Here is a 24053-nt window from a genome sequence, read left to right on the forward strand (position 1 = left end):
TGAAAAGAAATTGATAGTCAGAGATTTTTACTGACAATCGTTATAAGCTACTGAAATCATTGCATCTGATTGGCTCAGTACAAATCATTCGATGAATATCATTGACGTTTTTGCTTCATGAAAACTCCCCAGATGAATACTTTCGCTTGTGATATAGATGATGCCCCCAGGACATAAAAGTGATTTAAAATTTCGTAATCATCTTTTCATGCAGTACTCTGAATTACAAATGGACGGCGAAGGGTTTAGCCTCGATACCTTACTTTGTACAGACTTCAAATACCTTCCCATCTCTTAAGGCAACATGAAATACTCGAGCTGGGAAATCATTGAGCAATTTCATCCATTTTAATGAGATATCAGAAAAATATTTTGTAGTTGATATGGTGGAGTAATTATGAAAAACTGAAGGACAATTTTAATATGGCGACAATATAGGTACTAGGCCTAAGCGTTACGATGCATGCTATACATAGAGTTGAAGTATCATTTATCATGCTTACATTATATAATCATTGCAGTTAACCACTTGATTACAGAACAGGGAATTTACCTTTTATAGATTTTCCCGTTGTAAGAAGCAAATAGAATCTTCATATAAACTAGCTGGCCAGACGCTGCAGACTGCCAACCAGCACAGATACCTTGGAGTAACTCTATCATCGGATATGAAATGGAACACACAGGTTGATAAAGCAGTTTCCAAAGCTAATAGCATGATAGGCTTCCTCCGTCGTAATCTTGGAAACGCTTCCCAGAAAGTAAAGCTACAAGCATACAAAAGCCTCGTTCGCCCACATGTTGAGTACTGCAGCTCGGTGTGGGATCCCCACACTAAAAGTAACATCCTTAAGGTGGAGGCAGTCCAGAGACGTGCTGCGCGGTTTGTCACCAACAACTACAGCCAGGAGAGTTCTGTTACGGCCATGCTCAAAGCTATGGAATTACCCACCCTTCAACATAGAAGGCAGGTGAGCAGACTGACCATGATGCATAAGATAATCCATAATAATGTCAGCCTACCGCTTCAAGAGCACCTGAGCTTCAACAGAAGGGATCCGAACGCAGCATGTACAAGGAAATTCAACTCCCTGACCCTCGAAATACCATTCTCAAGAACAAATTACTACAAGAAATCCTTCTTCCCTAATACGGCAAGGGACTGGAATACCCTCCCATATGACTTAATTTCTATAACCAACTCACAAATATTTAATAACAAATTGATAAGTCTCCAGCTTGACTAGGATGGTCTTCTCTAGCCGACCTCTATTTCCTCCAAGTTGAGTGATGTTCCAGCTGGAGCTTTTCAACTTACCAACCGTGAAACCGAAACCGTCTGCATCAGTAATTAAACTGATAATGAATTAAATGCATTTTTAATTAAAGTGTTGAATTACCATTTATCATACTTATATATTTCTGCAGTTAATCCCTCAGAAGAACGGGGACTTAATAACCTTTTATGCAAAATTCCGTCTACAATACTAATTAATCTGATTATGAATTAAATGTATTTTTCCTAACCTCTAACTCGATTTATTCGTTCCCAGTCATAGTGATTTTCCTGGTTATATCTATTCAACATGTATATAGCCTATACCTTTAAGCATAAGTTACATACCAAAGTCTGACGAACACTCGTGAAACATTATTGCACTATTAGCTGATAGTCCCAGGGGTTACGGTTTATAATCACCATGTTCTCAGATAGTCTGATAATCCACATGGGCTAATATAAACCGAATTGCTATATCATCAGTTGGTCTAATTGACGTTTGGTCTACACTATACACGGTTTAGTTGCAATTGGTCTAAAGCCAATACGTCCAAAAACCAACTCGTCTGCTATTATTTGGTCTACCATCAGTGCGTCCACTATCCACAAGGTCTATTGCCACTCCGTCCATTCACTATTTCGTCTCATAACCAGTTGGTCCATTAGCAATTTAGTCCATATACCATTTAGTCTAATTAGACCAAGTATTAATTGGGCAAAATGCCATGAGAATAAAATGTTAGACCAACTGTTTATGAGACGAAATGGTCATAGAAGAACTGGTGATTAGACGAAGTGATGATTGGACCAAATGGCTGTTAGACGAGATGCTGATGGACGGAATGGCATTAGACAAATGGAGGCAGACCAATGTTGTGAGCGGATGAGTTGGCAGTAGACGAGTTCGTAATTTACTCACTATACACTTAGTTCAATCCTAATTTAGTCTTTATATAGTTTGACAACATTATTACTTTTTACAAACCTCCCTTTGAAAATATCGAGTAATCTTATCCTCTCAATGGTCAAACGTGGGGTCATGTATTTAATCAGGGAAATTTAAGGGTCGTTCCTCAGGGTGACGGACGAATTTAACAAGAAAGATGCTCGTTGCCATAGTAACCACGGTAAAGGACATATTTATACTTTGCTGAGATTCTCATTAGTTTTGACATTATTACTAACTAAATGTATAAACCCAATTTGAATGGATACATCCGACAGTCCCAGCTGCAGGAAAAAACACAGTGTCACATAATTTGATACAGTGTTTTCACATAGTGGACTATGCGATAATGTTATTCACACTGTTAAAACCAACACATTCAACAGTGTGAAGATATTTTCACACTGTAGATATCTCGATAGTGTGACTGTTCACAGCGTGTTTACACTGTCGACTATGTGAACATGTGATTCACACTGAATGCTCAAATTTAACAGTGTGAAGGTAATTTCAAATTGTGTTCCACACTGTGAACACAAAGTGTCTCACACTATGGGACATTGTTCTTTCCATTGGAGAAAGGACAATAATGACAATGCTTTTCACATTTTTCAATTTTATAATTTCGAATGTTTCTTTTTAAATTTTTATCTAACTGAACTCAGTGCTCGTCCATCCTTATTGAACTTTGTATTCCTCCTTTAATGTAAATTAGATTGGAAATTTTAATTCCCCTTTTTAGATTAATATCATTGACGCAAGCATGACAAAGCATCACTCTGGCTCAAACATCTATAAAAGAGTGCAAATAGAATACTTATAATTTTGGCGGAAATTTTACTTTCCTCTCCGCTGTGTGCAACGGACTAATGGTTTGTTTGCAACTAGTAATGCTCGCATGATCAGACTATGTGTTTTATACTAACATGGTTTACACCTTGAATCACATCTTTTCGTTAGTCTGCAGGACCAAGACTTTGGTTTTCGCATAGTGCCTAATGAAGAGTCTGAAATAGTAAACGATTCGCTCACGTATTCTTCTGCTCATGAAGGCATGGATAGGTCCATGGTGTAGGCTACTCTTGATGCTGTTGTTGTATTTGTTTTATAACGGTGTTCATTAAAAATTAAAGAATATTAACGCTTTTTCTTTTCTGTCCCCACATAAGGTTTAGACTACACTTTAGACATAGTATCATTTTGTAAAAGTTCCAAATTTGAGTCTGTGCTTCCAGACTATACCTTTTTACACCAGTAGTATATAAAGTACCCGACATATTGGCGAAATCGAGACCCCTGACATTTTCTTCCTTTATACAATTTCCCATACGAAATTGATTGCCGCCATTGATGATAGTATCACTGTCCCCGTGCCACCCTGATAATGTTTGCCCATCATATTTGATTTCAATGACACAGAGAGAGGTTTCCACAGAGCACTCATCGAACCTCGTTTCACCTCAATCATCTTCATTGAATCGCCATCATCCTTTCTCTACATTTCCCCCCTTCGTCTCGTTAAGACCCTTGCATGATTGCATCATTTTCTCCATTTTCAAAATGTTGACTCCCCGTGCTCAAAACCAAACTCGTTACTTACTGATTATGAGTTTTGTTCGAAGTGTTATAATTAGGGTTGAAAGTGAACCCCGTGGTCGAGTGCTATTTGAAACCATTTCAAAGCTCCGGAGAAAGCATCCATCTCTATCTATATAATTATACATATGGATCTGTTTCATTTCTGAATTACACTCTCTCCATTTCCGTTACCATTTGCCTCGCTGCCTCCCCCTCTCTCTCTCTCTCTTTCTGTTTTCCCCTCCCATTCTATCACCCCCCCCCCCTTCATTCTTATTCCACCTTACCATTCGATTAACCATATCCCTATATTTTTCAGCACCATCCACTAGTCAGTAACTTGAAAGGCTTTTAGTTTGTTAAAGACCCTTTTTAAACGTTTCAACTCGGGCGGCAGTTTGATTACTTTTTTTGTCAAGTCGTGCACAAAAAGGAAAAGGAAAGGGGGAAAAGAAAGGGGAAGAAAAGGCAGGACGAGGAAAGAATGCCACCAAAACGAGAGCCTGTGTTTCCCGAATATCAAAGTCGGAAAGAAGTGATCGATAGCTTGAAACTTACATCATTGACTCTAAAATTGAAGTTCGTCACTATGAATATATTGACAAAGATATACTTTGAACATCTTATATTTACATCATGATGATAATAATTGATTTCATCGAAAAATGTACTAGTCTTTTGACCCTCAGCACATAATATTCCGCATCAATGCATATGAAACTATCATGGAGCTATAATGCTATATTTAAATGTAACTATTCTATAATCTCATCTAGAAACATCTGTGAAGATGTGAATTACGGCGCCTGGGGCACCGGGTAATATGATTTACTTGCGTTGCATCCGGATATATGAATAGCGAGGAAAGGGGCGTATATAACTTACAATGCCCTTAAATAGCTTGCCATGTATTAAAATGTAATGTTCAGTCTATAAATATGAATGAGTAATTTACACTCGAAAAAATCTCGGGTCAGCTTGATCCGGAGACCGGGTTTATTCGGCTTCCTCACATTCCGGGTCAAAAATTACAAGGAAAATATAGATTTTAAAAAAAGCTTAACAGTTACAAATACTGCTGTCCATTCTGGCAATGTAATCAATGGTGCAGAATGACATAACGCAATATTTTTTTTAGAGGGGAAGGAGAGGGAATATGACATCAGTACTTATAGTTTCAATTAAAACGAACTGTACAATGGTGAATATAGATAACAAATAACCGCAAGGGGATAATGATTGAAATATAAAAGAAAACAAAACTCGAGTATATAGGTATTACGCATTTTTATCACAGACGAAATGTTATCCGACGTAATAATTTTTGGATCAGATCTGACCTGTTCTGTGAACCGGTCGTGTCATTTTTTTACCACTAACAGACCGCTGCGTATTCAGAACACTTTTCTCAAGTGAAGGGTTTGCACTGCCAACTGCCCTCCATCTCTTTTCCGAAACCCAGATAACGTCACAGTGTCGTTAGTGACAAAGGGTGACAAACCCAACACCTGAATAAAAGGTCATTCGAGTGAAAGTAGAGGCCTAACCAAATTGTATCAGAGAGCTTGCCTGTAGAACGACCCGGAGAACGATCGTCTGACTGGGTTAGTGTAAAATTAATCACGTGATAAAGGTCATTTTGGCGCCAAACAGCGTAACATTAAATCGCGCGCGGCACCTCGGATAAAGACACACCGTTGCTTAAATCCCGGTCATTTGTTACAGAGTCAAAAATAGATGCGGGTTTTTTTTTCATTGCAATCATGGAAATTGACAGACGGGATCAGTTTAATAAATTACTTTAGAAACATTTTTGGAAGCATAAAAAAACAAGGCAAGCTTAATTTTATTACTAATTTTATTATTTGGTTGCTTATGCACGTTTTCGATTCTTTTTTCATTTTTTTGTACACAAAGTCATTTTAAAGTGTTTTTTTCTTCTTTTTTTAATAAGGAGCCACGCTACAGCAAAAAAGGGTGACGTGACCATTTTTTAGTTTCTAATTCATTTTTAAGGGGGAAAAGAAACAATGCAAACAATGGAAAAATAGAAATAAAACAGAATATCATTAGGGTCTTGACCGTGTAACTCCTGTTATCCAATTGAGCGAGAAAAATTATATTATTTTATGGTCGTCTTACCCCCCCCCCCTCTTGAAGCGCCGCCAGTAGTTGAAATGATTATATCGCATTGGAAAGAAATCGAATGAATGCGTAAATTTGAATGAGCATATTCTTTACAAACATAATATAATATTGTGCAACCCTGCATGCAGTTGTCTGCTTGTTTGCGGTTTACTTACTTGTACGATTCTAATAATGTAACTCATTAATTCAGTTAATTTCAAGTAACTTAAAGGGATGGTCCAGGCTGGAAATATTTATACCTCAATAAATAGAGTAAAATTCACAGAGCAAAATGCTGAAAATTTTATCAAAATCGGATAACAAATAACGAAGTTATTGAATTTTAAAGATTTGCATTATCCCGATGAAACAGTTCTATACATGCCTTCATGAATATTCATTAGGTAGGCTGATGATGTCATATCCTCACTTGTTCTTTTGTATTTCATTATATGAAATTAGGTTTATTCAAATATTTTCTATCAAGAACTAAAACAATTGGATTGACAGCTGATTAAGTTTATTAGTTATTTATTGCCGCAACTTATTTCATCATAATGGAGACACATCATTACACATGTATGAAAAAATGATACAATTATGATTTTATGTAGTAACATAAGAAAAAGGAAAGTGGGGATATGACATCATCAGCCCATCTAATTAATATTCATGACGATGTGCATATAACTGTTTTCACAAAATATGGATAAACTTTAAAATTCAATCACTTCGTTATATGTTATCCGATTTTAATGAAATTTTCAGCATTTTGCTCTGTGAATTTTATTTATTTAGGTATAACTATTTTCAGCCCGGACCATCCCTTTAACTTGTATCTCACTCAGGTCCCTTTATCATAATTGCCTTAACCATTATAGATTCAACATCGACTAACGGCTTGATCGCGAATGTCATGCATACACTCTCCTTGCTGCTCATGCTTTTGTAGCTTGTGTACATTGGGTTTGATAAATATTTAGAAGACATGGCGACAACGACCTTGACAGAATGAAGAAATCGAGTCATTATAATTATGAAGCTGATTCTTAAAAAAAAAGTTCAGGGAAATCGAATTTTGGTTGTAGGTCCATGTAGTTTGGTAAAGGGGGGTGGGGATACAGTGGCCTCAAGGTAATCAAGTCATAAAGAAAAAAAACACCAGCAACATAAGGCTATGTTATGTAAATTACCTAGACCACAACTTATATTGGAATAAATCATCCTCAGAAGAATTAATCGGAAAGAATACATAGAGGGATGTTTTGCAAAAACACTAATCATGGTAATGGAGTCTAGCCTTACAACATCATTTAGTTCATAATGGCTTCCGTGAAGAATTATTCTGGAGCAGAAACAAAAATGCAAACAATTTTCATCCCTGAAAATAAATCACGTAATGTGAAAATATTTCTACAATAAGAATGCTATTTTGATTCATGTGAACTTTCATTTAACATTATTTCATATACCATTTTTATTTCGACATGTTGGGGGAGGGCTGGTATAGCACTTTATTCCAATGTGTTCAAAGGACTTTAGTTAGCTGAAACGCATAATGAACCCATGGTATCTACCCCCTCCATCCTCCCCTCCGACCTTCCACTTTTAAATTGCGGTGACGTGAGATATCAACACCGATTACACAAATGTCGTCTGTGGCCAAAGGGATATCTCTGCGGTTATACACGAGAAGGTGAAATAGGGAACCAGAGACCGATCAGTATGGGTAAATTGCCAATTCGTCCACTGCCAACTCGTCCACTCACCACATGATCTACCTTCATTTAGTCTAATGCCATTCCGTCCATCAACATTTCGTCTAACAACCATTTGGTCTAATAACCATTTGGTCCAATCATCACAATAAACCTCAGTATGATGATACGGAATAGGAAGAAATTCGGCTATATGTCTCAAAATCGATATATATAATTGTGAAATTGTCTTGTTTAGCACGTTCAGCATTCTATTTTCTCAGACAGTCGCGGTTCTACGTGGGAGCGGCTTTGATGACAGAACGTGCCCCCCCCCCCCCCCATTTAATTAACGATGTGCAATTCACACTGGACTGATGATGCTGAATATTATTATGAATAATATTTCATACTGAGCAGCAAAAAAAATGGTTGCAAACTCATACTGAAGACATATATGTATCTTTATATATACGAGTGCTTTTTGACAGACATCTAGTTACGCATTTGTTTCGAAACTGTAATGTACTTTTTCTCCCTTATTTGCTTTGGAGAGCCTTGAGCGAAATCAAGAAAGAAAGTGCGCTATAAATCTTATTAAATAACATTCTAAAAAAGATGCATGTAAGACATGCTCATTGAGGTAAATTGCCAATTGGTCTACACTAATCGCTTCATCTACCTTCCATTTTGGTGTCATCTCACATGGTCTAATCGTAATTCGTCTAACGACCAGTTCGTCGACTATTTAGTCTGATTAAGCCCATGATTTTTTTCTTATTTCCAGTTAGGCTCCACTAATTCGCCTAATATCAACTTGGTCTAACACCACTCGGCCTATTTTGTTAAATTGGCTATTTATGAACCAAATGTTTATTTGACAATGAAAAAAAAAGCAGACGAAAGTGAAATTGAATCAATCGGACATTAGACTCTAGAGAATTATTAGACTAAGCAGGCGCGGATCCAGGAGGGGGCCGAGCCGGCCCCGGCCCCCCCTATTTTTTGACAACCTGCAGAAAAAAGTGTACTCTTTAACTTGATAGAAATTATGAAAAACAGAAAGAAAAGTAAGAAAGAGGTAGCATACCCATGATGTGTAATTTACAGCCTCGTAACGGCCGGCCCGACCCCGAAAGGAAACAAGAAAAAGGTGAGGGAAAAATTGGAAAATAGACTTTATATAAAAGATTTCGCTCGCGCTTCGCGCTCGCATTGCCTGTGTAATGAATCCCATTCAAGAGAATTAAATGGCACTTATATATCCAGTTCTGAAATCAATTTGCACACAATATTTTAGCTCGCACATCAAGCTTTCATTATTTTGTTTGATTTACACAAATTGTTAGTATATATCACAATTTTCAGCTCGCGCTGCGCGCTCGCATTGTTTGATTTGTGAGTTACCTATCCTCTTTGAAAAATTCTTACCAAAATTTGTCAAAATGCTCCTTTATCATGTCAGTATATCAAAAAATTAAGCTCGTGCTTCGCGCTCGCATTTAATTGTTTGAGACACACAGCTTTGTTCTTTATTAAAATAAAAACGCGCTTAGACTGTCCAGTTTTCAGGTCGGAATATCAAAAATTTTAGCTCGCGCTTCGCACTCTCATTATTTAATTGGTGATACTTGTAATCTTCTTCATTTATCACTAAAAAACAGTCCTAATTGAATCCTCTTTTCACGTTACTATAATAACATTTCGACTCGCGCTCCGCGTTCGCATTGTTTAGTTGGATACTTATCTTTTTCATGATTATAAAATCTTCTCAGAATCTTCAGGTCTAAGGACATAAAATATCAAAGAATTTGAGCTCGCGCTTCGCGATCGCATTATATATTAAGACCACATGAGATACCTTAACTTGTTTATAACAATAAAAACTAACATATACTTAAAACTTCAGTCTTTAGTTAGGACTACCCCCTGATAAACCAACAAAAAATCTGATTATATAGCGGCCAATCGAGAAAAATGTTGATGAAAATATTGTTCGGCCCCCCCCCCCCCCTATTGGCGAAAGCTGGATCCACCCCTGCTAAGTGTGTATTATACCACGTGTAGTGTCGACCAAACAGCAATAAGACATACTTGATAGTATACCACATTTGTTTAGCCCATATACCTATCTGAGAAGTAGACCTACTCAGGCGCGGATCCAGGGGGCACAGGGGGCACGTGCCCCCCCCCCTTTTGAGTAGAAAAATTAAAATTTGTAATGTAAAAATGCCATTGAAACCGAGGTGTGCCCACTCTTTTGTAATTGAAGACCTTTTTTTTTTGCTTGTCAATTATTTTCGGGTACGAAATATCCTTAATTTGTGGTTGAAAACCCTTTTTTTTTTGGCTTGTCAAAAGTTTTCTCCGAAAAATTTGCCCCCACCTTTTGGAAAATCCTGGATCCGCCCCTGGACCTATACTGCATGTAGACCAAGTGGATGTGAACCATCCCTGTTCCCATATCGAAAGAAGGTTTATTGAAATATGTATTTTGACAATTTTTTGTGATCTTTGTCAACGATTACATAACATTAAGATTACTTTACAGAGTGGTACAAAATATGCATCATACTTCATACATCGAAACAAGCAAAACAACGTGCAGCAAAAAAAAAAGAAATATAAAACACTATCACATTATCCTTGTGACAACCAATTGAAAGTACGTTTACAGAGTCTAATCTAAATGAGGCCGAAATCCCATATACATTGTGTTAAACTTATTAGCTTTATTTTAAGAATATTTTGAAAATCTTAATCATGTCTGTTATGTTCGTGTATTTAATTTATTCATATTTGCAAATTAATCAAATAATTATGTTATTTACTCTTGTCTAACTTTCAAAGATTAATTAACGACTAAAATAACTTTCTTCACTATTTGACAATTATAGATGAATAGAATACAATAAATGTTGCCATGGTTAGGGGCATTGAAATCAAATTAAGACGTTTGTATTTTACATTTTGTATAAAAGTAGACAACATAATGGCTTTTCCCTGATAAAATAGACCGCAAAGTCATATTGTGAGCCCCATTTAGTGCGCAAAGATGGTGCATGCATGCTTGTTGGGTTAAATTTCGCGAAAATATTGTGTAAACTCTTAGCGTTTACCCATGAAACATGCTTTTTACCAAATATTTTTACCCAGTATACATGCATGCATGTCTCATTTTTACCCAAAATTGAGTATACGATTTTACTCAAAATTTTTTATAGTGGACTCATGATAAGGTGTTGTCTTGGTAACCCTTTGTATTAAGGGATGTGCTTCAGATGTCTTTTTTTTTCTTTTAATCTTTTGATATTCTTTTTCACTGGATTGTACACGTATAGATAGCTGAAACCAATATCAATTTATCTCCATTTATCTTACATTTTTCATTGCATAGCTCAGCCTAATTTTGATATATCTCCAAAATAGCACAAATTCAATCCGTCAAAATATTCGGTATAATAATTAAATATCGTTTCATGTCATGTTCCCAAGTGATTTATTTACAATCGAATAAGACCTCACCACATTTCCCATAAAATATTGAAATAATATTTTGTTTCATTATTTCTACAAATCCGAAATATTTCAATAACGCCTCTATTTCATTCATGCAGCTAACTTTACCAAATGGAGCGGCATAGAGCTCAATGAAATTCGAGGTAAACCAAAAAAATATTGAGTTGATATTTTCTTCGAGTGGGTGTTTTTTGCATTTTGATAATAGATATAGCCAGTTTGTGAAACCTATATGCTGTTGCTTTTCCGTTTCCCTGATGGCTGTTTGATTCAGTGCATTTTGAAGGTCGCTCACGTGAATTCTATATATATCCCAGCACTATATCATGTTGATATTGATTGATTAGCACAATATGTAGGAATTATTTGTAGTTTTATCCATGGTATAATGTCGAATATATAATGTAAAATTATAGTCACTCAAACAGAACCCGGTATAGAGATGAATGCGTATTGGTATTTCGGAGAAATCTATACACTCTAAATTCCAAGGATTTAAAATAAATCCAGATCGGCTGTGAATAGTGACCAGCCGAATATTATATTTAGTTTGAAACCTTGTAGATTTAAATATAAATTAAAAAGTTTTGAAATCTTTTGAGATTTGAAAGTTAATCCTTAAGATTTAAATAAATCCAACATTCGGCAGGTCACTATCCACAGCCGATTTGGATATATTGTAAATCCTTGGAATTTAGAGTGTAACTGTCACTAAGAATCAAAATGATAACGAAAAATAAGATCAATAGAATGGTGGAAACCTAGTTCTACCATGCACCACGGGTAGAGTGACCATGCACGGTTGTGCTGAACGCTATTAATGATGATAAAAAGAGAGTGGCAATATATAATATAATAAATCGAAATGGAGTCATCGGAAATGGAATATTAGATTTAGGATGCTTTAGTTATCATGCTACACTGTAAAAAATGAATTGCTAATCTGGCACTTACAGTGCTTGTATAGTGACTGCACTGCGAGTGCTGATTTTCTAGTTCAAATTTAAACTAGAAAATCAGCACTCGTAGTGCAGTCACTATACAGTGCGTCCCAGAAAAAACGAAACCGAGATTTATCGATGATTTATAATAAATTAATCACAAATAAAATAGAAAAATGACCTACCATTGTAAAGCTTAGAATCTCTTCTTTTATCTGGAATTACTTAGATTATTTTTCATTCTTGCATGAGTGAGTAAAAACAATTTGAAGAGGGGATACCAAAATGTCACTTGGCGGGCTGTATCTGGGTTTCAAAAAGAAAACCACATTTTAAAAAAGTTCAATATCTGCTCTTTAATTTGATACCTCAATTACAGAAAATAGTCAAGATATAAAAACGTTCTGGCTATTTGAAATAAGGCTTGAATTTCAATAATTTCATAAAATGAAGAGGTTTTACAAGCTAGCGTTCAAACTCACTCGACACTCCATTTTCTTGACGATCAGCCATGCATTAAAGGGATGGTCCAGGCTGAAAGTATTTATAGCTTAATAAATAGAGTAAAATTCACTGAGCAAAATGCCGAAAATTTCATCAAAATCGGATAACAAATAACAAAGTTATTGAATTTTAAAGTTTAGCAATATTTTGTGAAAACAGTCGTCATGAATATTCATTAGGTAGGCTGATGATGTCACATCCCCACTTGTTCTTTTGTATTTTATTATATGAAATTAGGTTTATTCAATTGTTTTCCTCCAAGAACTAGAAAAATTGGATTGACAACTGATTTAGTGCATTAGATATTTATTGCTGCAACTTATTTCATTATAAGGGAGACATATTATTCACACAAGTATGAAATAATGAAAAAAATATGATTTTATGTAATAACATAAGAAAACGGAAAGTGGGGATATGACATCATCAGCCCACCTAATGAATATTCATGACGACTGTTTTCACAAAATATTGCTTTACTTTAAACTTCAATAACTTCATTATTTTTTATCCGATTTTGATGAAATTTTCAGCATTTTGCTCAGTGAATTCTACTCTATGTATATTAAGATATAGAAATTTTCAGCCCGGACCATCCCTTTAAGTCTTTTGTTAACCGTGCGATAGCTTCTGTGGGAAACCGGTGAAAACACGTTTATTTAATGAAATTATGAAAATACAAGCATTGTTTCGAGGGAACATAACTTTTTTACTTTTTGACCATTTTCTGTGATTAAGGTATCAAAAAAAGAGCAGATATTGAACTTTTTAGGCATGTGATTTTCTTTTTGAAATTCAGATACCCCCCGCCAAATGAGTTTTTGGTATCCTTTCTTCAAATTGTTTTTGCTCACTCATGCGTGAATGAGAAATAATCTAAGTAATATCAGATGAAAAAGGAGATTCTAAGCATTAGATTGGTAGTTAATTTGTCTATTTTATTTATGATTAAGTTATGATAAATCATCGCTAAATCTCGGTTTCGTTTTTTCTGGGACGCACTGTACAAGCACTGTAAGTGTTAAATTAGCACTTCATTTTCTACAGTGTATAGTACTTAAAAGGTTATATTAGCGCAAATTGGTATATAGCTTCCAGATTAAATAGTGACGTTACAAAAACTGAGAATATGTAAATAATAATTCGTACACAAAATGAATAAAGTTAAACTGATATAAGATTTAGGAAAGCGCCAAGCCAAGCTTAATTGTGAAACATTATCCCCCGCCACCCCCCCCCCCCCCCAGGTCGGGTTATAAACACGTAAAATACAACTTGTATCCTTGTATTCATTTTTGGTTCATTATTAGGTTGCAGTGATTGTACAGAACATGAAGGTATCTCATCATTTCACTGTGATTCAATCTAGAATAATCATTTACATTTTCGCTTATTAATGTTCCCGAAACAAGAGAGTTTAATGCGTCCGAATTTTGCCCTGAAATGATGCTCAAAGTGTTTGATTTATCAAGCTTTTAAGAGCAAAATGATTAAAAGAGCTAGAGCTATCATTCGATCCATTACATTTAAACTATCTCAGAGTATCTCGTTCTATTTTTTTTTCAATAAGACAATATCCATGTAATGCAATGTTGTTTGCACAAAGTTCGTAGGTATTGTGTGTGTGATCCACTTTGCTAAGAAAGAGGAAAAACAAATCGGAAATACAAACTGATATCACTCTTTTATAACGTTACTCATCAATTTTCAATTGTTTTGAGAGCGGGCTTGTGATACATGTTTAATGTAAGTTGTTCCAGAATTTTGTTTCGTGTGGCAGAGGTTCGGGATATATACCGATATGAAGTGTTGTTTTTTCTCCTTAAGATAGATCTAGTAATTGTTGTCTGACATTTCATGAATATATTCATTTGAACTATACGCCGTTGACGTCAAGAGGAGTAACAAATATTATGTCAACGAAGAAAATAAACATCATTATAGTGAAGAAGGTAAAACAAGTAACTAGAATATCATACAATACACGTCACCACCGATATTAAGGATGGACATTATTTTTTTACAAAATAATTTAGATTTCAGCACTTTCCGATGCACGAAAAAGAGAAATATAGTACATGAACATTCAAACCTGCCACCAGTGAACAACTGTATTTAGTGGCCAACAATAGAAGTATTTTATCAAAGAAGAAAAGTATTTTATATAACTTATTATAAAGGACACCTGTGTACAATGACCAATTTTGTTTTCCTAACTGGGTGTTCTTAATATATTATATTGCACTCTGTTATAACAGTGGGTGTCAGTTATAACAATAATAACACTGATAAGATATTGAATTCAGTGATTAATCTTGACCCGATCCGATAGCGTTGCGAATCAGTTTGATTGCAATTAGGCCCTTCTCGTCAATATAGTAGAACAAAATCAAATACAACGACAATGGACAACCGCCCCCCACGCACACACGCATTTCTTGTAACCCAGAAACCATGCACCCTTTTAAGTATTTCTTCACATTAATTCTAATGATTGTTATGCTTATACATTGCTAATTCCAACATGTGCTTGACCTATTGCATGATACACTTCTATAAGTAATTAAAACCACTACTCCACAACTTAAGCATGGTCCTATTCTCTCTTGACCATCACATTCTCATATTTTGCATTCTTTCTTTATAATGATATCATCCACATGACGCATTTTCCAGCCTGAAATAACACTTTACCCAACTCTCACGAAATTTAGGTCTTGGAATGAAGTAGTTTGCAGACATTTATAAAAAAAAAAGATAAAAAGATGGCGTAATTATAGACTGGTATTCATAAATCTTTAAATTCCATTTCGAACAGCTTATTCTTAATTGATTTTCTTATCTCATATTTCCTGTGTGCTATGAATCTATTCATGAGGCTATATCCTGAGACTTGTAACGTGGTATATAATTACAATTATTTACAATATCAGTAAATCCAAAATCATCATATACTTTCATCCTGACAAATGTCATGATTTTCATGATTTATTGATGACACACCATGCACACGGGGCCTCTGTTATGGCTTTCCATAATCAAGAATGAAGAAAGAAAGAGTTGAATAAAGAAAAAGGAAGAGAGAAAAAGAAGACAGAATTGAGAATTGTATTAAAGAGTGTGCGCTGCATTGTACTCGTACATTGCCCTCTATCATCATGGCGCATGGACCAACGAACTGATTCCTAACCGAGTGACCGGTTTGCTATTGGACATCATGAACGTAATAGCTTTGATCGGTCTGCAGTCGGTTTCATTGGTATGACTGTAGCATCAATGCTAATACCTCTGTCACATTTGCTCTACGGCGGCCGTACGGCGAGTCGAAAACAGCCGTTTTATTCATTTTTATTCAAATCACCTATATGTAGCTGGTACAAAAATGTTATAACGGCTGTTTTCGATTCGCCGTACGGCCACCGTAGAGTAAATGTGACCGAGGTATAAGTGGTGTTATTACCGACTGATCATAATTATTTCGCTTTATAATAATAATTGATATTGTAGGTATCCACATGAAATAATTGTTAGATATCTTAAATTTTGATTCATACTGAAGTAATGAAATCTTAATATATTTCAAATATCTTGAATTTTGATTCTCCTATTCGTACAGAATTTATGAAATTTCGATTATATTTAAGACACCTTACATTTTAATTCAAACAGAATTAATCTAATTTTAATATCTTCAAATTTGATTCTTACAGAATGGCTTGAATGAAATTCTAATATATTTCATTTTTTCTTTCATTATTTTTTTGTTACAGATGTGGTTCTCGGTAAGGCAGGGAAAAGCAAAGCAGTCAAGAAGGTAAGAATGATATTCCACTCAAACCCGCTTCATTAAACTTTTTAGAACAAATTTGCAATAACAGTTTGAATAAAAGTTTTAAGCCACTGAAATCCATCAATATGATTGGCCGATAGTATATAAGCTTGTTACAGATATTGTCCATTTGTTATTATTACAGGTTTTATGAAACGGCACCCCGATGATTTCTACAAATTCAACTAATTGAATTAATTACTAATTGTTGATATCTTCAACAACTTCAATTACAAATTAGCTTCGGATTTACTGAAAAAGGGCATCCTTTATACCTTTAATAGTTTATCATAATATAAGAGGCGATACTGTCCTGTGATTGTCCAAATTAAAGAGGATAGATAAATAAAAAGAAAAGAGTTGAGAAAAAGACAGTTTTGTTATGGCGGTGCTTGCACCATTGTACTTTGCTGGGGGGGGGGGGGCAAGGGGGCCCTAAAAGTGACATTATTTTCATCCATAAAATACGGATATTGTATAAAGTTCAAAGATCCACTCTGCTCTTTCATGTCTGTTATTAACTCTTCTTTGCCCATTACCCCTCTTAGAAGAGGTATATAATATAACTCCTGTTTTGCATAAACTGGACCCGTCTTACAAAGAGAGGCGATTGATCCGATCAACTACAACTGTGAAAACCCAGCAACGCCAACATCTGTAATGCATGATTATTCAATGTTCTTCCTAGATAATTATGATATATACTCGTACATTCATCGTTGTCTTGAAAAATTAGTTTGTTCCTCTTTGTTTACAAAGGGCATTTTGCAAATTTCTTGAAGGGAAATTATGGCAATGATGGAGTTTCATATAGTTAGTGTTGATTGGATCCATCTAAACTCTTTGTATGCCGGAACCCTGGTCTATTAAAATGCTTCGACTTAGACAAATATTCGACTAATGAAAGGCACAAATTATTCAAGTTTACCTAGATTTTGTTTCCATCTTCATCCCTTTTATTTTAGGATGCGATAGATGCAGCAGACCCTCTCGTTCAGGATCTCAACGACCTCGCCTCCCACAAGAGCAAATCAACCAAAAAGAGCGTCAAAGACGAAGCGGCAAAGAAACTTCAAAAAGCTTCCTCCAAATACAAAGTGCCTGTAGACGATGACGACGACGATGACAATGTGGTCTCGAAGAGCAAGAAAAAGACAAAGTCGAAAGCGACGCTGAAGAGACAGAAGGCGGAGGAAGAGGAGAAGAAGAAGAAGCAGATCGAAGAGGATAGCGATTCCGACGACGACACCGATGATAGTGATTCTGAATCTGACGATGATGACGATAAAAAGGATACAGACTCTGATTCCGACTCTGATGACGATTCTTCAGATGATGACGACGATGTCGACGAAGAGACACTCATTAATAAACTCTTTAGCATGGTAATTAGATATAAGCACATCATGAACAGACCCATTGTTGGTTTAAGACACAATTGTATGCAAAGTTAATTGGGATATTTCTTCTTTCTTACCAACAGTTGGACAGTTAATATTATAACCTGACCAAATTTTCAGTTGTTTAATTGAGTTTGCAGACAAAAACTCAATATCATTACAATGAGTTACAAAAACCTTACTGCCTGAAAAATTCAGGCAAATCCCGTTATCCTAATCCTTCTCGATGCAAGGAAATTGTTTTCCGAATTGATTAGTCTACTTTCGGGAAATCAACCGCCGTTGTCGCACGGCAATACACTGAGAAGGGTTGGATTAAGAGACGAATTGGAAAGGGTTTCTAAATAATAGATTCATTTAAATGTATATGGAATGTTGATAGGAAGATTGCTTTAGCTCTGTACATTCCATGTTCATGTGTATTCACCACAATCCAGGTTTCATTCAAGTTAATGAGACAAAATTCTGGTCATGAAAATAGGTAAATCTTTTAAAAGGTGCGTTAAAGGTCAAACGTAATACAGGTATAGCTCTGTTTGTTCAAAGTATCCCCATTTTTATTGCATAGGTTTTCACACATATATTCACGATTTTGTTTTGCTTATTTCCTTTTAAATCTGCCCCACACAGGTTCAGGCTATCATACCAAAGCCTGCCAAATTCAAAAGCAAGTCTTACTACACAAAAGACCAAATTCATGATGATGACGACGATGATGACAGCGATTCAGACAGTGATAGCGATAGCGACAGCGAGAGCGACGACGAACCGCCAAGTAAAGCAAAGAGTGATCTGAAACAACCCAAAAAGTCTAAATGGAAAATCGAGAAGTCTTCTGGAAAGAAAAAGGTTGACGACGACACCGACTCTGATTCGGATAGCGACAATGATGATACCGATGATGATGATGACAAGGATTCTGACAGCGATACTGATAGTGATACCGAGAGTGATACTGAAACCGATGACACTGATGACGATAGCGATTCCGATAGCGATGACGATAGGGTGAAAGCGAAAACGAAGGTCAGCAAATCGAAGAAACCGTCCTCCAAAGTAGCCGAATCGGAGAGTGACAGCGATAGCGACGATACATCTGATGACGATGATAGCGACAGTGACACCGACAGTGACGATACATCCGATGAGGAAGACGGCGACGGCGATTCCGACGATGATACGGATACTGATAGCGATACTGATAGTGACACTGAGAGCGACCCGGAAACTGATGACACCGATGAAGATAGCGACTCTGATAGCGATGACGACCAGGATACTGATGATAGCGATAGCGACAGCGATTCTGATGACGATGAAGATCCGGTGGAGAGCCTTGTCAACGAACTTATGTCACAACTTAAGAAATACAAGCAAAAATCTGGTAAGGCCCTTGAATTAAAAATGAATAAAAACAAACCGTGGATTGATTTTAGAAACCGAGGAAAAGGGGGAAGGAGAAAACAAGAAAAAAGCATTCTCGATAATACTCGAGATTGCAGCTTACAATCGGACATTCAATTCAATGGGGCTTTGGGTATCGATTAGAGATTGGGAAATTCGTTGTTGAAATTACATCTACCTAAAAGGGGGAAAGGAGGAGAGGAACAAGTGGAAATTTGTGACGTTGCAAACAAATTATTTGCAATCAATAATATTGTAAACATCAGTTAGAATCCATGCATTTGAGAAATGTTGAAGTTACTTGTATTTCAAAAATGAAAATATATTAATGCCCAAGAAACTACAAACTACAAAATAGCTGAAAGAGTAACTATAAGAAAATAGCAGCTTTAATGTGTCTTTTTACTTTTAAGCAAAATAACGAGACATATAATTGCAAAAGGGGAGATGAAATCGATCTCATAACAAAATTATGTAAACTAATATTTTGTCAATATTTAGCACTCAACAACTATCATATTATTCCCTTATAAACACGTTTTCCTTTTAAAACTTTTTTATCTTTTATTGCTCCTTTTTGGAAATTTTCTCATCTTACACTATTCCTTTGTAGAACTTTCTTTTCCAATTTTTAAAACATTCAACCAGCAGGGTTATGTAATTTACACTTGTTTTTATAACTTTCTTCAAAGCTGCCACGGAAACTTTGTCTGATATCTGTTTCAAAATCAGCTAAGTTCATTTTGGTCGCAGTCAAAGAAACATAGAGGGCTCAACGCTTTCACACCCCAATACTTAAGGGGTTTAGTATTGATGGTATCCCTAAGGTATCCAACAGAAGACCTCTATCGTCAATTAAAAATTGACAAAGTCACTGAAAGACTTAGAGTGAGACAGATAATGCTAATTCACAAAATTTTGTATGGAGCTGTTCCAGAATATATAACTGGACGATTTAATTATCAAATATATTACTATAGAACCCGCAAATCGGATTATAGTCTTTGCATCCCCAAAGTAAAAACAAATTATGGGAAAAGGCGATTAGAATATAGAGGTGCAATTGCCTGGAATAATCTTACAAATGACTAGAAAGGAATGAGGTCTACCTTCAGCTTCAGATCACAACTAAGACTCCATTTAAATGAAGCTACCATTACGAATGTGCTTTGATTAAAGCTTTAATCAGACATATTGATTGAGATTTATATAATGATTTCACTTGGGAAGGGCGGGGAAACACAAGGGGGAATAAGGAATAACGATTTGTATATTTTTATTTGTATACCTAACTTAGGTATACAACTAAAAATATATAAATCTAAGTGCAAGATAACTGAATTTTAATAATAATAATTTATATCCCACTTGCACTCTGTAATGTTAATTTATCCCCTTTAGTTGTTTGTATCTGTGTAATATTGTTATTTTTTTTAATGAAGTACTTTGTTTGCTTAAAAAACTATGATAATTTTTTGTGTAGGCCTATTGAATATTGTATATTGTATCACGGCCCCTTTGAAAAACAGCTATGCTGAATGGCCTTTTAACCGTGGTGAAATAAATAAATTAAATGAAATGAAGGGGTGCATTTTCAGAATGTGGAAAATACTTGATAAAGTTGCTTTTCGAGACCCCATATGGTCGCGCATGGTATCCACTCGTCAATGGAAATGCCCCCCCCCCCCCCGGCGGGAGGGGGGGGCACGGGCCCTATACGTTCTCTGGTAGCTATCCAATGATACAAATTTATCTTAATTTTACTTTCTACTTTTTTATTTTCCACCAGGCAAATCATCAATTAAAACGACCAAACAATCGGGATCTGCACAGCGGGAAGCCACAGACGACGTGACTGAAGAACTAACGCGGATTGCGAAGCAGCTCAAGAAATTAAAACGCAAATGAGCAAGGCGTAGACCGTGTTAGTGTGGTAGTGATGTTTAGGGTTTCACTTTAATTACCTACTCTGTCGTTAACTTTATAGTAGAAGAAAATATTCCACTCGCAAGAGAGAATGAGAGAGAGGGGGGGGGGGGCAAGACAGAGAGAGAGAATGTGAAGTATTTTGCTTGCTTAGGCTTACTAATATTTTGCTCTATAATCCACGCGGAATTGACACTTAACCTGGAAATTGGAACGGCCAGTTGTGATTCAAATGTAAACACCAACACTTAATTCAATTATCAGCTAACATAACGACAGAGTAGGTAATTTGAAGAACATTTAATTGATTGAAACTTGCAAAGTTTTGTATCTGTGATCACGAACATCTTATGCAATTTTGCATGTACACTGTAGAATTGTAGGCCTATAGAAAAATACGAAAGATTTATCTCGAATTGTCCATTAACTCACCTTTATATAAAATATATTTTCCCTCTTAATAATCAGTTTGAAGTATCGTGTGACGGAAAAGAAATATGACATATAGGAATGACATATTAACCTCTGAGTCAATTTAAATTAATCCTACATATTAGAATAGACTGTTCCCTGCCAAAATTAATATCATTTTCAATTGATTTGAATAACTTACAAAAAGTCATTCAACAATTGTGGAATGTTGTAAATATTATTACAATCTACGTTCACGTTGTTTTGTATATTTGTATCTTTGTAAGTACTATTAGTTATGAAATAACTTTCTTTTATCGGTAATTCATTCGGGTTTTTTGAAATATACAATTTGATCCAGCTATTTTACTGCGGAATCATCGTTATTTTGCGCTCGAAATATTCCATCTCGGTCCAGTTGCCCAGTTGTTGCTTTCCTGCCGGAAAGACCAGGGGCCCGTTGCATACAACTTTTTACCTGAGAAAACTCAGGTTGTTTTTACCGGAGTTTTTGCCCTGTGTTAAAGTCAATGTCAGAAATCAAACTAACCTTAGTTTTCAGTTTTTACCAGAGTTTTCTCAGGTAAAGAGTTTTATGCAACAGGCCCCAGGGGTGTGAGTGGTCACAAATAAAAAAGATCTGAAAAAAGCTGAAGAGTGTTGAAAAAGTCTGAAATAGAAAGAGCTCCCATAGTTTTTGTACAGAGGAAAGCCAAAAATAAAAATCTGAACTCTCACACCCCTGAAAGGCAATCTAATTTGAAGTAGATAGATTAGAAATAGAATAGTTTGCATGTTTCGGGGGAGGTGTTGGAATTTTGATTGAATGATGATGATGACTTGTATTATAATGTAATGTGCCTATTCCAAAATCGACATCTTTTTTCAATGTAGAGATTTTCGATTTTGAACTTACATGATACAAGAATATTAGTTTACGCGGAATTACCTTATTCTAAAAGAAAACAAAAATCAGAATTTGAATTGATTCATTATTCATAACACTTTAATTGCCTTTATCAAAAGTATTTTCTCATTTAAAGTGACCCAATTTATTAACTTATTAATGGTCACTTATAAAGGGGAATGGAGAGAGATTGATTAGAAATTAAAAAAAAGACTTGGATTACATTGTGTACTCGTCTGCTCTTGAAAGAATGTACTTACAATTGGTAATTAATGTTATCTTTTTAATGAGGGGGAGGGGAAAGTCTGATTAGATGACAGAATTACTTTTTGACTTCAGTGTATACTCATCTGATAAGAGTCATACTATACACTCTTGAAATAACTTTTTTCTTAACTTTGAGATGATATTCTGTAGCAAAGGTTTACCCAATATTGGGCCAAGAGGGAAAATTCCCGTTTCTTGGGTAAAACAATGCCTAATGCTGTGTAAATGTTACGCAATGTTGGGTTAAAATTACCTACGAAACGTGTTTTTGTTACTCAACAAACGTGTATGTTACCTTTTAACCATAGAGCTATCTGTAATAGCTCTATGCTTTTAACCCAATATTGGAAAACTTTTTAATTTCAGCTTTTTTAGAGAGTAGGGTCAGCTAGGTGCGTTCATTATTTTGACCCCTATTCACTATTTGCATCTGAATATTCGTTCATTTCTATATGACTAGATAGACACATTAATGTTACACCGAGCTGACCCTAAATCTATCATCTTAAGTATTCAAAAAACATGGTTTATTAGAATTTTTAAAAAAGAGAAGGAGATGTTAGTATGAAATTAACAGATGATGAAAGTTTATATGTAAGTTTGAAGAGCATGGTTTTTACAATGGTTTTTGTAGTGAAGGTTTTGATACATTTGTACATGAATTAGATAAGATCTTGATAGTTTTGATCACAATTTTTCAGTCTGTAACGGGCTAGGTCATCATTAATTTATATATTAAAGTTATCCTGGCAGATACTGCTAGATTAATCTTGTTTCACAAAACTAGTTTTCTCTTTTTCTCATCGACAACAAGAGATATTTTGATGCATCATGAATTACTAAAAATTGTATCTAATTTAACAATACAAGAAAATGGGAAAATTAAAAGGATACACAAAAAAATAAAGTATATAAAAAGAGGGATATTGCTTTGTACCTTATATCAATTAAGTGGCAGTGCAATATATTTATTACTATTCTCTATAAATCATCAATGATAACTTATTTGTTTGATGTGGTTTAAAAAACTATTATATATTAAATGACTGGAATTGTACAACTGCCTTGTGTCATTTGTTCGTATTATGAAGTTAAAGGGCAGTAACATATTGGAGAATTAGAGGAGACCAAATGGAAAGTAGCAAAGCTGGTGGGTGTTTCATAAAACTATTAGTAAATTACTAGCGACTTTACAAATGTCTGGTAACCCGTTCTTGAGCTAAATGATATATGTCCCGGATTTTCAAGGGTGTTGACTTAGTTCCTAAGAAAGGGTCACCAGTCATTCATAAAGTTGCTAGTGACTTTCAAACAGCTA

General features: G+C 35.4%; 1 protein-coding gene across 1 annotated transcript; it reads left to right on the forward strand.

The window, feature by feature from the left end:
* Positions 1-716: 716 nt before the first annotated feature.
* LOC129255708 (clumping factor A-like) lies at positions 717-23792 on the forward strand. Its single transcript, XM_064095952.1, has 6 exons — positions 717-1071; positions 11245-11289; positions 16362-16405; positions 17386-17805; positions 18451-19204; positions 21014-23792. Exons 1-6 carry the CDS (start codon positions 717-719, stop codon positions 21130-21132), a joined length of 1737 nt encoding a protein of 578 aa, XP_063952022.1. The 3' UTR covers positions 21133-23792.
* Positions 23793-24053: the final 261 nt, after the last annotated feature.

This window comes from Lytechinus pictus, chromosome 3 (genome assembly GCF_037042905.1).
Source record: "Lytechinus pictus isolate F3 Inbred chromosome 3, Lp3.0, whole genome shotgun sequence".
Taxonomy (NCBI): domain Eukaryota; kingdom Metazoa; phylum Echinodermata; class Echinoidea; order Temnopleuroida; family Toxopneustidae; genus Lytechinus; species Lytechinus pictus.

Excerpts from the sequence above, each read along its gene's own strand:
- LOC129255708 (XM_064095952.1), top strand. The coding sequence starts at position 717 with ATGATAGGCTTCCTCCGTCGTAATCTTGGAAACGCTTCCCAGAAAGTA. Across the intron at positions 1,072-11,244 it reads AAGGGATCCGAACGCAGCAT|CTAACTTTACCAAATGGAGC; the intron begins GTACAAGGAAAT and ends TCATTCATGCAG. Across the intron at positions 16,406-17,385 it reads AAAGCAAAGCAGTCAAGAAG|GATGCGATAGATGCAGCAGA; the intron begins GTAAGAATGATA and ends CTTTTATTTTAG.